We start from the raw sequence: 10,343 nt of genomic DNA, 5'->3' as shown, positions 1-10,343 counted from the left end.
TATTGTTGTTGTTTGAAAAAAGGGGGGGGGGGGGGGAGGGTGGAGAACCTTCATAGTTTTAAAGTCATAAAAAACCAAATTTTAAGTGTGGTTTGGCTTTCAGAGTGACTGTAAAAATGTTGCCTGCTTGCACAACATATGCGCTCCCTGTGTGGATTCGGTCACATCTGCTGACTTGTTGAACAACAGAAACATTATTACCACTTTCTACTTTTGTGAGCTCTGCAGAGCCAGAATGAAACATGTTCGAATCTGTTCCTCCTTCTGTGTGAACAACGGGTTTCTTAATTTACTTCCAAGCAGTTACAGTTCATCAGTTGCAGCAGAACTAATGAGACCATACAACTTGCAGTTTCTAATTGACTCTGAAAGACTCAATTATTAATGATGGCTTTCAGGAAGGGATGGTGGACTTTACCTCTCGGGGGTCCTTTATTATTTTCTGAGCCGTCCTTTTGTACAGAGGTATGCATTAAAGAGAGATACAAACAGAAAGAGTAAAAGAAATACCCTGTGAACCCAGGGGGTGTTCAGGACTGGCAGACTGCTTCTCAGGAATGGTCAAAGGAAGCCTCTTTTCTATAAGTATAAGTTCTCTGCTTGAGGGTCTCCACCTCCGGTTTAAAGTTTTGAAAGGTCCGCACGATGAAGGATGTTGAAAAGCACTAAGCTCACAGAAGAACTGCAGATTTGACATGGGCAGGAACAAGGTCTGTGTCTCCTCCACAGTCTTCATCTTTTCCCAGCATATGATTTTACTTTTACTCACCTGACCAGCTACTCAGCTGCTTATTAATTACATTAAAAAATACCCGAGTGGAGTGAAATGGCAATCTGCTTTGTTCCTGTCAGGAAAGCATTTGGGGCAGTCCATGTCTCAGTTAACAGACCTACTTACTGTGACAGTGAATTATTTAAGTACCTCTTTACATTCCTAATTAGCAAAAAATCAGAGGAAAGGAATAACTGAGGAAAAAAAAATAAACCAACCCTTATATAAGTGTATTTAAGAACTGTAATGCTACTGTCAAATTAATTTATGCAATGGAAGATGTCTTAAATTAAAAAAACAGATTTTCCTTATTTTAACAACAAAGATCTGACTGATTTGGTGGTATACCATGTGAAGCACATTTTAACTTCACATCTGCAAGGACTTCCGCCTGCTTCCGTGTGTCCTGGAGCTCCCTCTCCCTTACCAGGTGCAGGATCAACTAGGCCAGTATCATTACTGATAAACACTTACTCAATTCAGCATTGAATGGAGATTCAGCAGCCGCTGTAAGCCATCTCTTGCACTGTCTTTGTTCTCAGAACGCCTGAACACATCGGACTTAAACATGTCTGGCTGTGTAAAACAAACAACAGACTATGCTTAAGAGAATCTCAAGAGTCACATCAGCTTTGAAATTCTGTTTCGGATCCTGCTGTGATACACCAGACAATCGAAGTGATCTCTGGAACTGCTGAAACTCAGATTTGCACTGGAGCAGTGTGTAGGTTTTATTCTTTCATAGAGAAAAATGTCTACTACATGTAAGGAAGCATTAATGACTTGTCATGGGTATATGTTACAGGTTTTTTTGACAACAGATAGCGCTGATCCGGAAATCCTATCAGATGTGTCACCAGAATCTGGTGCTGCCATCTGCTGTTTTCTTCTTATCAAGTTAACTCCCTAAAAATAAGATTTTGGTGATTTCTTTACTGTATTATAAGGAACTTTAACACAGCATAAGTCTTGAAAACTTGTGTAACAACAAAATGCTGATGTTGTATCTTGCTCTTCCATAAAGTCACCTGGACATTAGGTAAAACGAAAACTCCTTCCAATGCTATGTAATTCTAATAAGGTGGGAAGTCAATGATAAACATTGTTTGCCTCAGTTGCAGCAGTTTTTAACATCTTCTTAGGAGAATACTGACAAATGTATTTGCAAATATAGAAAGTTAGATGAGAATGGACAGTGAATAGATGGTTTGAAGGAAACTGATTAAGTGTTATCATTGGGAATGACTGAGCTTCCTGCCTTTCTGCTTTTACACAAATGCCATATTCATTATACCGATTTATTTCTTTTAAAAAATAGCACATCAGGAGTAAAATGAGATACTCTAGTGCTTCCAGTGGAGTAAAACTTTTAATTACCTGTGTCATCTGGCAGAATTACCTTGCTGTTCAAGGAAATTTCATACGCTGGTGTATGACCAGTCCCAGTGTGAATGTGCTGTTGTGTTGGGACAGTGGCCGCAAGCACCCCAGAAGGCTGTGAATTGCGTCTTAGGATGGTCATGAGAGGCTTGCCACAGCTTGTTCTTGTCCCTTATGCAAAATGCCTCTTACTTTCCAGAGGGGAATGTGTGTAAAGGGTTGCTTTCATACAACACAATGCTGTTTGCTAAGTGTTTGTATAAATCTTTCCCCTGTTCCTTGGGCAATTCAAGCCTATGACTAGAGCAGAAGGCCTCTCCTCCTCCCATTGAAATATAGGGATAATTAAATAAATAAAAAAGGCAGGGGTGTGTGCAGTCCTGGATGATAAATATTTATGGAGGGACATTCGGGAGTCAGTCTTTTTGGGTGTACTGAAGAAGAAATTAAAAGCTTTGTGCAGTATGGGAGGATTTGACCTCATGTAACACCATAACAGCAGCCTGGGGCTAACCTCAAGTAATGTCAAGTCTATTGAAAATACATAGTTGTGTAGCCCTCTGAGCTAAATAACTTCATTCATGGTCACGCAGACATACTTAGCAGTCTTGGATTAAAAAGAAAATAGTGAGACACCGGAGGAAAGCCTAACTGCACTGTTAGGTACTTGTAGGTATTTTTAGAATATCCTCAGGAACAGACCTTCTGTACAACCCTTTTCAAAAGTGAAAAACAAAGCAGTGAGCAGACAGCCTAGCCACTGGCCTGTGAGTAGTTTGGGTTGGAAATTTGTGGTGATTCCAAAAATAGTTTAGTTTCAAACTGCAGGCCTCCAGATGTGACATTTGGGATAGGCACATTCTGAAGAGAAAAAGAAATGAAGGATAAATATAATCAGCTGTAGAAACTCCAAATAAAGCTTATCATACTTTGGATTCCACAGTTAAGCAACAACAAAAAAAAAAAGTTACAACCAATTGTAAGGATATTCTCCTTCAGGTTTTAGTTTTCAGCTTTTTAACATGTGAGCTTTTGCAGAGAAAGTTTTGTGTATTTAATTTAATGTGTGCTGATAGTTCAAACTCACCCCATTTCTGGAAAAATTAATTCCACCCTTAGCAAGATCTGATACAATTTAACTAATTCTGGTCTGTGCTATTGTTTCTGTACAGTTTTTAATTGTGGAAGTTACAAAACAGAGACACTTCTATTTGAAAAGATTTCTTAAACATCTTTTTCACCAAAAAAAAAAGGATTTAGTTATGACTCAATCCCAGTTAATAACTTTGGAAAACAGAATCCTCTATTCAGCTGCAGGCCTGGTTTCACTCATTTGCAACACAAACCCCACCTATAAATGGTCTGTCAGGGAGGGATCACAGTAATGCTCATTCAGTTTTCAGGTTTTCAGGTGAGACTACTAAGAAGACTATCTCAGAACGGTCGAAATGTATCCAGATTGGACTGGATGGAGATCACTAACACTTGTCTTGGAGGTCTCTGGCAGCTGTTCAATAGCAGGACGTCACAATGACTGTAGAACAAGTGTAATGGATTTGAATGGAACAGTCAGAGATAAACGGTTATCTCCATTCACTAGGGAAATACTTCCAGGATAAAAAACTACTTAATTTTAACAACGATATTGCTATGCATCCGTTAAATTTACAGCAAGTATTTGACTTTTAAAGTGATTTTTCACTTGTCTCATATCAGGACTTCAAGTCTCCTTGAAGCTATACATTTGTTTTTATTCCAATCAGTCTGAAAGTGCCTTGAGTAATGACTCTAAAATGTGCAATACAAATCCTCACTTAAATGCACTAAATGCAGACAGTGTTTGCCATAAAGATGATGCTCTTGAGGCCACTGTCTTAAAAAAAGAAGAGTAAAATGGTGGAAATGATTGTGACAGTGGAGGCGAAGTAACCATGACTTTCATTTGTACTAGGATTCCTTTTTCACATTCTAGTAATATGCAAGGAGTCCCTATGAAATGAACATAAATCAGATTGCTCTTTCCTAGTTTTCAGGCAATTAGTAATCTATTTTACTGAATGCCAGGAACCTAGCTAATGAAAACTGGAGAGGAAAATATGTTCCCCATGTTTTTACACCTAGTATTTTTTTAGAAAACCGTTTCTAAAATGCTATAACCATACCCATAACAAGCATGCACACTGAATTCAGTCTCCTGACTCCAAGAGTATGGACTATGGTATTCTTATCTAAAGGACTCCAGAGCCTACAAAGAAACATGCACTGCCTTCAAAAGACTCTGTATCTGGACCCAGTCTTATCTCCAAATCAGACAAGGTCTAGCTCAGGAGCTGAAGGAAGTAGGCAAAATTTGATAATGGAGAATTAGAGGGCTTTCTTAAAACAGTTGTTGCTATATTTAGCTATCAATAGGAAGTATTTAAAATACCTTGTTATCAAAGATGGCCAAGGAAATACCATTTGAAAGTTAAAAGGATGACAATGACCTTGGAAAGACTGTCTTTGGATATGTCATATTTCAATTCACTGTGAGAAATTTCCAGATGAAGTCCAACCTTTTCCCAGCAAAAATACACTTCGTAGAGTAGTATTTCTCCATGTAATTGAGTTTACATGTGTGACACAGGAAAGAAAGCTTATGCAGATTGTTCACTAATGACATTTTCAGACCGTAGCATAAATGCGAGAAGAGCTGCCCAGAATTTCTTGAATACACTGATGGGCTGACAGAGACAGTCATAAATACTGGAACAGGTTATGCTTTGTCTTACACAGCAGCAGAGTTAAAAATGAAATCTCCACCTCCCTCATTTGAGTGAGAAAGGCTTCCCGTGTTTGGTCTGGCATGGCTGTCCCTTTACCTTTAGGAGGGCAGGCAATAGCTCATCTCTTACTGGTATTCTGCTGTCAGGAGTGCAGGAACTGCTGGCAGCTGTGAGACCCGCCAGCGTGCCTCAAAGTTCTGTCTGCAAGTACATGTTTGTGCTACTCCTGAAGCAGGGGTGGTACTGACACCATGCCCAGACCAGGACGTGCCTAAGGACACAGTCATGTCCATAATCTGCAATACCACAGTAATTATATATTTTTCAAGCTTAGAGTATGTATTTGTGGAGTTTGGGATTGAGGGCTTTTTTTTTTCTTTTCTTTTCTTATGTTGAGCTGTTTTTCTCTGTGAACAAGAGCCGATCTGCAGAAACAGTGACTTGCTTAGAGTCCACTTCTGCTCTTGCTGCAGTCACTGGCAAAGTTCATACTGAGGCCTTCAGGATAAACAAGAAACAGTTCCTATTTTGCTGCCCTATTCTGAAATGTCCTGGATCAGTTTTAATACTGCAAGGCCAAGAATTCCACCAGCTAACTTATCTGTGGCAGAAATAATACAAAGACAGCTGCCCTCGCTGTCCTGCTTAAGAGAGATGCTAAGGCTGCACACAGAGCTTTATCTATGTTCTGCATGGAAAGGGGGTCTTTCTGCTACTGCGCTAGACATCAGCAATTCAGCTGAGGAAGCTTTTATTGCTGCTTTACATGTTACTTCTTTTTGGCACCTAAAAAAAATGGCTTCAACGTGTAAGATGGACACTGTGCTGCAGCAACATGATCAAGCAGAGTAGTTGTTCCTGCAAGTGAGGACTTGGCATTTCCATGAACTTCATGGTGTGAAAATAAAAGAGCTAAAACCTACATAGGTATTAATGAGGTTACACACAGGAATTTTCAGCCCAGTATCTGCAGAAGGAGCCTACCTTCTCCAGGTGGCCAGTTAACGAGGCAGTAACTCTTACAAGCTTCAAGACTGAATCCAGATGAAATAAACCCGATCAAAACAGTTAGGTTAATTTTACGGATATGGGTTTTTTTCTTAATCAACACAACTGTTTTCATACAGAGTTGTTCTGATTCAAAATTACTGTTGAAAACAATATTTATTCTTCTTCACAATTCTTACTTGCAGGCACAAGTGATAAGACGGCCACCAGCAGTAATTTGTTACATATGTGGCCGTGAGTACGGAACAAAATCTATCAGTATCCATGAGCCACAATGCCTGAAAAAATGGCACCAGGAAAATAACATGCTACCCAAGCACTTAAGAAGGCCAGAGCCCAAAAAACCTGAAGTCGGTCCCATACAAGGTAAGCTACAGACCAAATGAAGAAATGGGAGGAAGGAAAAAAAAAAATTAAAGCAATAGCTTAACGGTTTGCAAGTTCCTCCATTTCACTCTGAAAAGAAGGTAGCCATCATGGCTCATTTAAAGCATTCTGTTGAGTATCCTGTTCTCCTTTTGTGCTGCTTGAGAAGTAAGAGTAGTCGTTGCCTTGTGGGATAGTCTCCTGGAACAGTCCTCTTTGTGTGGCAGTATGTTCTGAATCAAAACACAGAAAGGTTAGCAACCTGCTTCACAGCTACATCACTCCCTTTTGACTACTTCCAACTCTGTAGACAGGCATATTTTAAAATGGGCAAAACCATCCAAGAATAATGTGCAGACTTGACATATACAGTCATTAAAATAAAATACCCTTCAGGCAACATAGGCATAGATACTTTAGCCAGGTTTTACATCTATAGTGTCCATTGTTAAAAAAGCCTGACACTAGCACTTAGCAGTGGGAGACAGTGAGTGGCCTCAAAAATGGGAGTTTTGTGGTAATATAAGAAATACAATACTAGATGCATGATGACTGGTAGAAAATAAGGAATTTTTAAAACCTACCTATGATATATATCGTAGTTTCAGATTTCTATTAAAATATATTTATAGATAAAAATGTCGTATCTTCTGCAATGAGCATTCAGTGGATGCTACTGGGCCCTTTTTATTTACAAGCCTGAGAAGCTTTCTTTGAAAGACACAGTAGGAAAGAAATATCTGCCATATAAAACAAACTTTTTATTTCTGTCAGTTATGTATGTTTATGCTGCGGGTTCTGTTTTGTAAGATGCCTAGATCCCACCTTTTCAAATCAATGAAAATTGATGATTGCTGGCACATGATGGAGCTGGGCTCCCATGTCTATCCTACCAGGGTGTGCTCACTGTAGGACCAAAAGGAAATCCGTGACTTGTCTGGAAGCTGCTCCCAAGATTTCCCCATTCCTGCACAAAGTAATTTCACCATTTCAGCTGGATGCTTTGCCTGGTCCTGCCAGCTGGTCTGAGCTACTTTGGGACAAATTTGTACCACTTGCTCACAGGCAGTTAATTCACTCACTTTTTTTCATATTCCCCATAATTTCCCGCAGCTTCCCCTAATGTCTGGAAAAGTAGACAAATTCTCCTGCAACTCACTGTGAAAGAGTCATACACTAGATCAGTTTACAGCAGTACAAAGAAATGTGTCCCCAGAAGACACACTCAGAAGAGGGCAGGATCACTGAGAACACTAAGCAGCTGTTCAAAATAATAATAATCCCAGCTCAAATAATACCAAATCAGGCCTTGGTTAACAGACACCAAGCAGCGGAGTTCAATCTGCACTAAAAGATACGTTCAAAAGACATTATTACCATTGTATTTGCTCTTTTTGTTGTTCTTTTCAATTTTTGCATGTTGTGTGGAAAAAAAAGATGGAGAAAATGACAATTCCATCTGAAAGAGGAGGATGTGAAAGGACAAATCAGGTTATTTTGAAATATGCTATTCATATTTTGAAGGCGTGGAAGCAGAGGGACAACCACTCTTTGAGAAGAACAATCCAGCAGAAGGTGCCGAGATATGAATCAGAAAACTGTCTCATACGCAATGAGTCATATCAGGCGCCTTGCATCTCCTACGAGGTGTTGTGTGCCCATGGTACCCCAGGGGACATTGACCTGCTTCCAGCATCTGTCCGTGAATGCCTGCTGATGAAAGTCTGATCAGTTCTGTAGCTTGAGCTAAAATTATTGTTCCCCCTGAAGTTGCCTCATGCTCCTGGCCTTGAAAAAAATAATCTGTGTTGTTCTTTTACTGTAAGACTTACTCTCAATCATCTGGTAAATGCTATAAGTGACCTTGAGACCACATACACGTACCGCATGTCTTACAGTTTCTCAGCGTAGGGAGGAGGGATTACCCCTGTTGAATGGATCAGACAGTGTTAAAAAAAAAAAAAAGAGAGCTCATAAATATTAACTGCTTATATAAAACTTTTCATAACTTACATAAATCTTGTTCTGAAAACTCAAGTGTCATGGGAAGACAACAACTGCCCTGATTACAAAGTGTTTTGTTTGTGGAATGCCTAACACATGCCTGCAAGGAGAAAGTCATCTTTCTCTCTTTCTCTTTTTTTTTTTATATTTCATAAACTTTCCAAAGTACAGAAAATACACATTCATTTCCTGCAAGCAAAGGGGATATTTGTCTCAGCCAAGAAAAGAAACACTACTTGGTTGCTCATCTAACAAAAAGAACATTAGGAACAGGCATATTAAGAGATCTAAGGCTTATTGTGGTTATGTGAACCATTGGATATGAATCATATTAAAACTGTATGGGCCTTTAATGAAGAGCTCTATCATGTGCCAATGACAGAAACCATGGAATATTTTTAAATGCATAAATCCTTTTCTTTTAAAAATTGTCTGCTGCTAAGGGTTCAAAGACAAAAACAGTTTTTTAGACTTTTTCTGTACTGCCATACCTTTTGAGAAGGGCAAAGCAAATACATCTTGAAATCAAGCCATGTGGATTTTTTTCTGCATGCACTTCAAATGAAAACTCTTAAGATCTAAATCTAGGTATTAAGCAGCCTACCTGGCTTTTCTGGAAATCAATTTGAAACACCACTATGTGGCAGTCCATTTCAAGATGAGAGTAAAACAAGATTTTTTTATATATATATACTCAAATAAAATCTTGAAAATACATCTGAAATGTTTGAAGAATACTCCTGAGCTTTCAGAGCGTTCACTCTTTCTGCAGTAGAAAACAACTGAGGGTAAAACTGGATTAGTGTTTAGATGACAATAGATGCATCAGTGCAATGACCTCACTGTACGTTGTGACTTAAAAGAACTATAGGTTTTGTCTGTAAGGGCTTACCTAAGCTTTATTTCCCCTATTGGCAAAACTTGCATAGACTTCAACAGGAAGAAAATTGGGGCCCTTGTCCAGAGCAGTACAAAGAGCATATTTTCAAGTACGATAAGCTCCTGCCCATTGCCATGGTCAGATAACACATGCTCATTAACAGAACCTGAAGTAAAGCCAAAAAGTGAAATTTGCAGATAATAGTATGTATGCGAAGATGTTAATAATTAGTTAAGAATGCATATCATAACACACAGCATGATGTTTTCTCAGTACTCTCATACAATACAAAATGATTCAGTTTAAAGTTAATTTAATTCAACCCGTGGGACAAAAAGCAGAGTCTTTTTTGTATGTTTTTTACTCTTTTGCTTCTTTCTTTTCTCTCTTTTTCATTTGCAAAAGCAATATGGTTTGGTTAAACTGAAAGGCTCAGTCAACAGGTATTTCCTGAAAATATTTTCCATAAAGAGTCGAATGTGGGTCTCCAGAATGAAAGCTGATACTTTCTTTTTTTAATTTTCCAGCCAAAGGTTTCTATGATCTTGATTCTTTAAATGAGGCTGCTTGGATCAGCGCCCAGAACCAGCTAGTTCCATGTGATATTTGTGGGCGTACTTTCCTTCCAGACAGACTGATTGTCCACCAGAAGTCCTGTAAACCAAAACCTGCAAGGTGAAGTGGATGTAACACACATGCATACGTATGCACGCATGTGTGTTTGTGTGCAGGGATACACATATATGTTCCTATACCTTTCAGAGAAATAAAATCCAGCTGAAGAGCCACAGGCATCAAAACTGTAGTGTGTCATCAGCTCGTGTAGCAGTAGCAAAAATGCCTCTTCATTTCTGTCATTCAGACAGTGTCACCTTGAAACCGCTGAGAGGAGCAGTGTAAGAATGTTGGAAAGCAATGTCAACTATCATGTTCCTTCTCATGATCCTGCACTTTGTATGGTGCAGGAGAACCAAGTGAAGAATCCTCCTAGCCTGCTTTCTGAATCCCTGTGCTGTCTTAATTTCTTAACTGGTTGGTCAAAGGTGGCATGTTCTTCAGCCCACCCCTTTGTTAGCCTTTCAGATTTAGCTATCTGGACCTTTGAAATAAGTTAGGCCTTCTGCATGCATTTTCCACATTACATGGCATGTTTGGGGTTTCTTGTATT

General features: G+C 39.1%; 1 protein-coding gene across 1 annotated transcript in view; it reads left to right on the top strand.

Moving 5' to 3' along the window:
- LOC104496064 (zinc finger protein 474-like) overlaps positions 1-9,854 on the top strand; it is an 11,878-nt gene extending 2,024 nt beyond the window's left edge. Inside the window, exons 2-3 of the mRNA XM_010139133.1 lie at positions 6,111-6,291; positions 9,703-9,854. Of these exons, the coding sequence (XP_010137435.1) occupies positions 6,111-6,291; positions 9,703-9,854 (333 nt within the window). The remainder of the gene's footprint in view (positions 1-6,110; positions 6,292-9,702) is intronic.
- The last annotated feature ends 489 nt before the right edge of the window (positions 9,855-10,343 follow it).

The sequence above is a fragment of the Buceros rhinoceros genome, unplaced genomic scaffold (assembly GCF_000710305.1).
Source record: "Buceros rhinoceros silvestris isolate BGI_N320 unplaced genomic scaffold, ASM71030v1 scaffold35206, whole genome shotgun sequence".
Taxonomy (NCBI): domain Eukaryota; kingdom Metazoa; phylum Chordata; class Aves; order Bucerotiformes; family Bucerotidae; genus Buceros; species Buceros rhinoceros.
The sequence above is the reverse complement of the archived record's forward strand: the minus strand, read 5'-3'. Positions and strand labels throughout refer to the sequence as shown.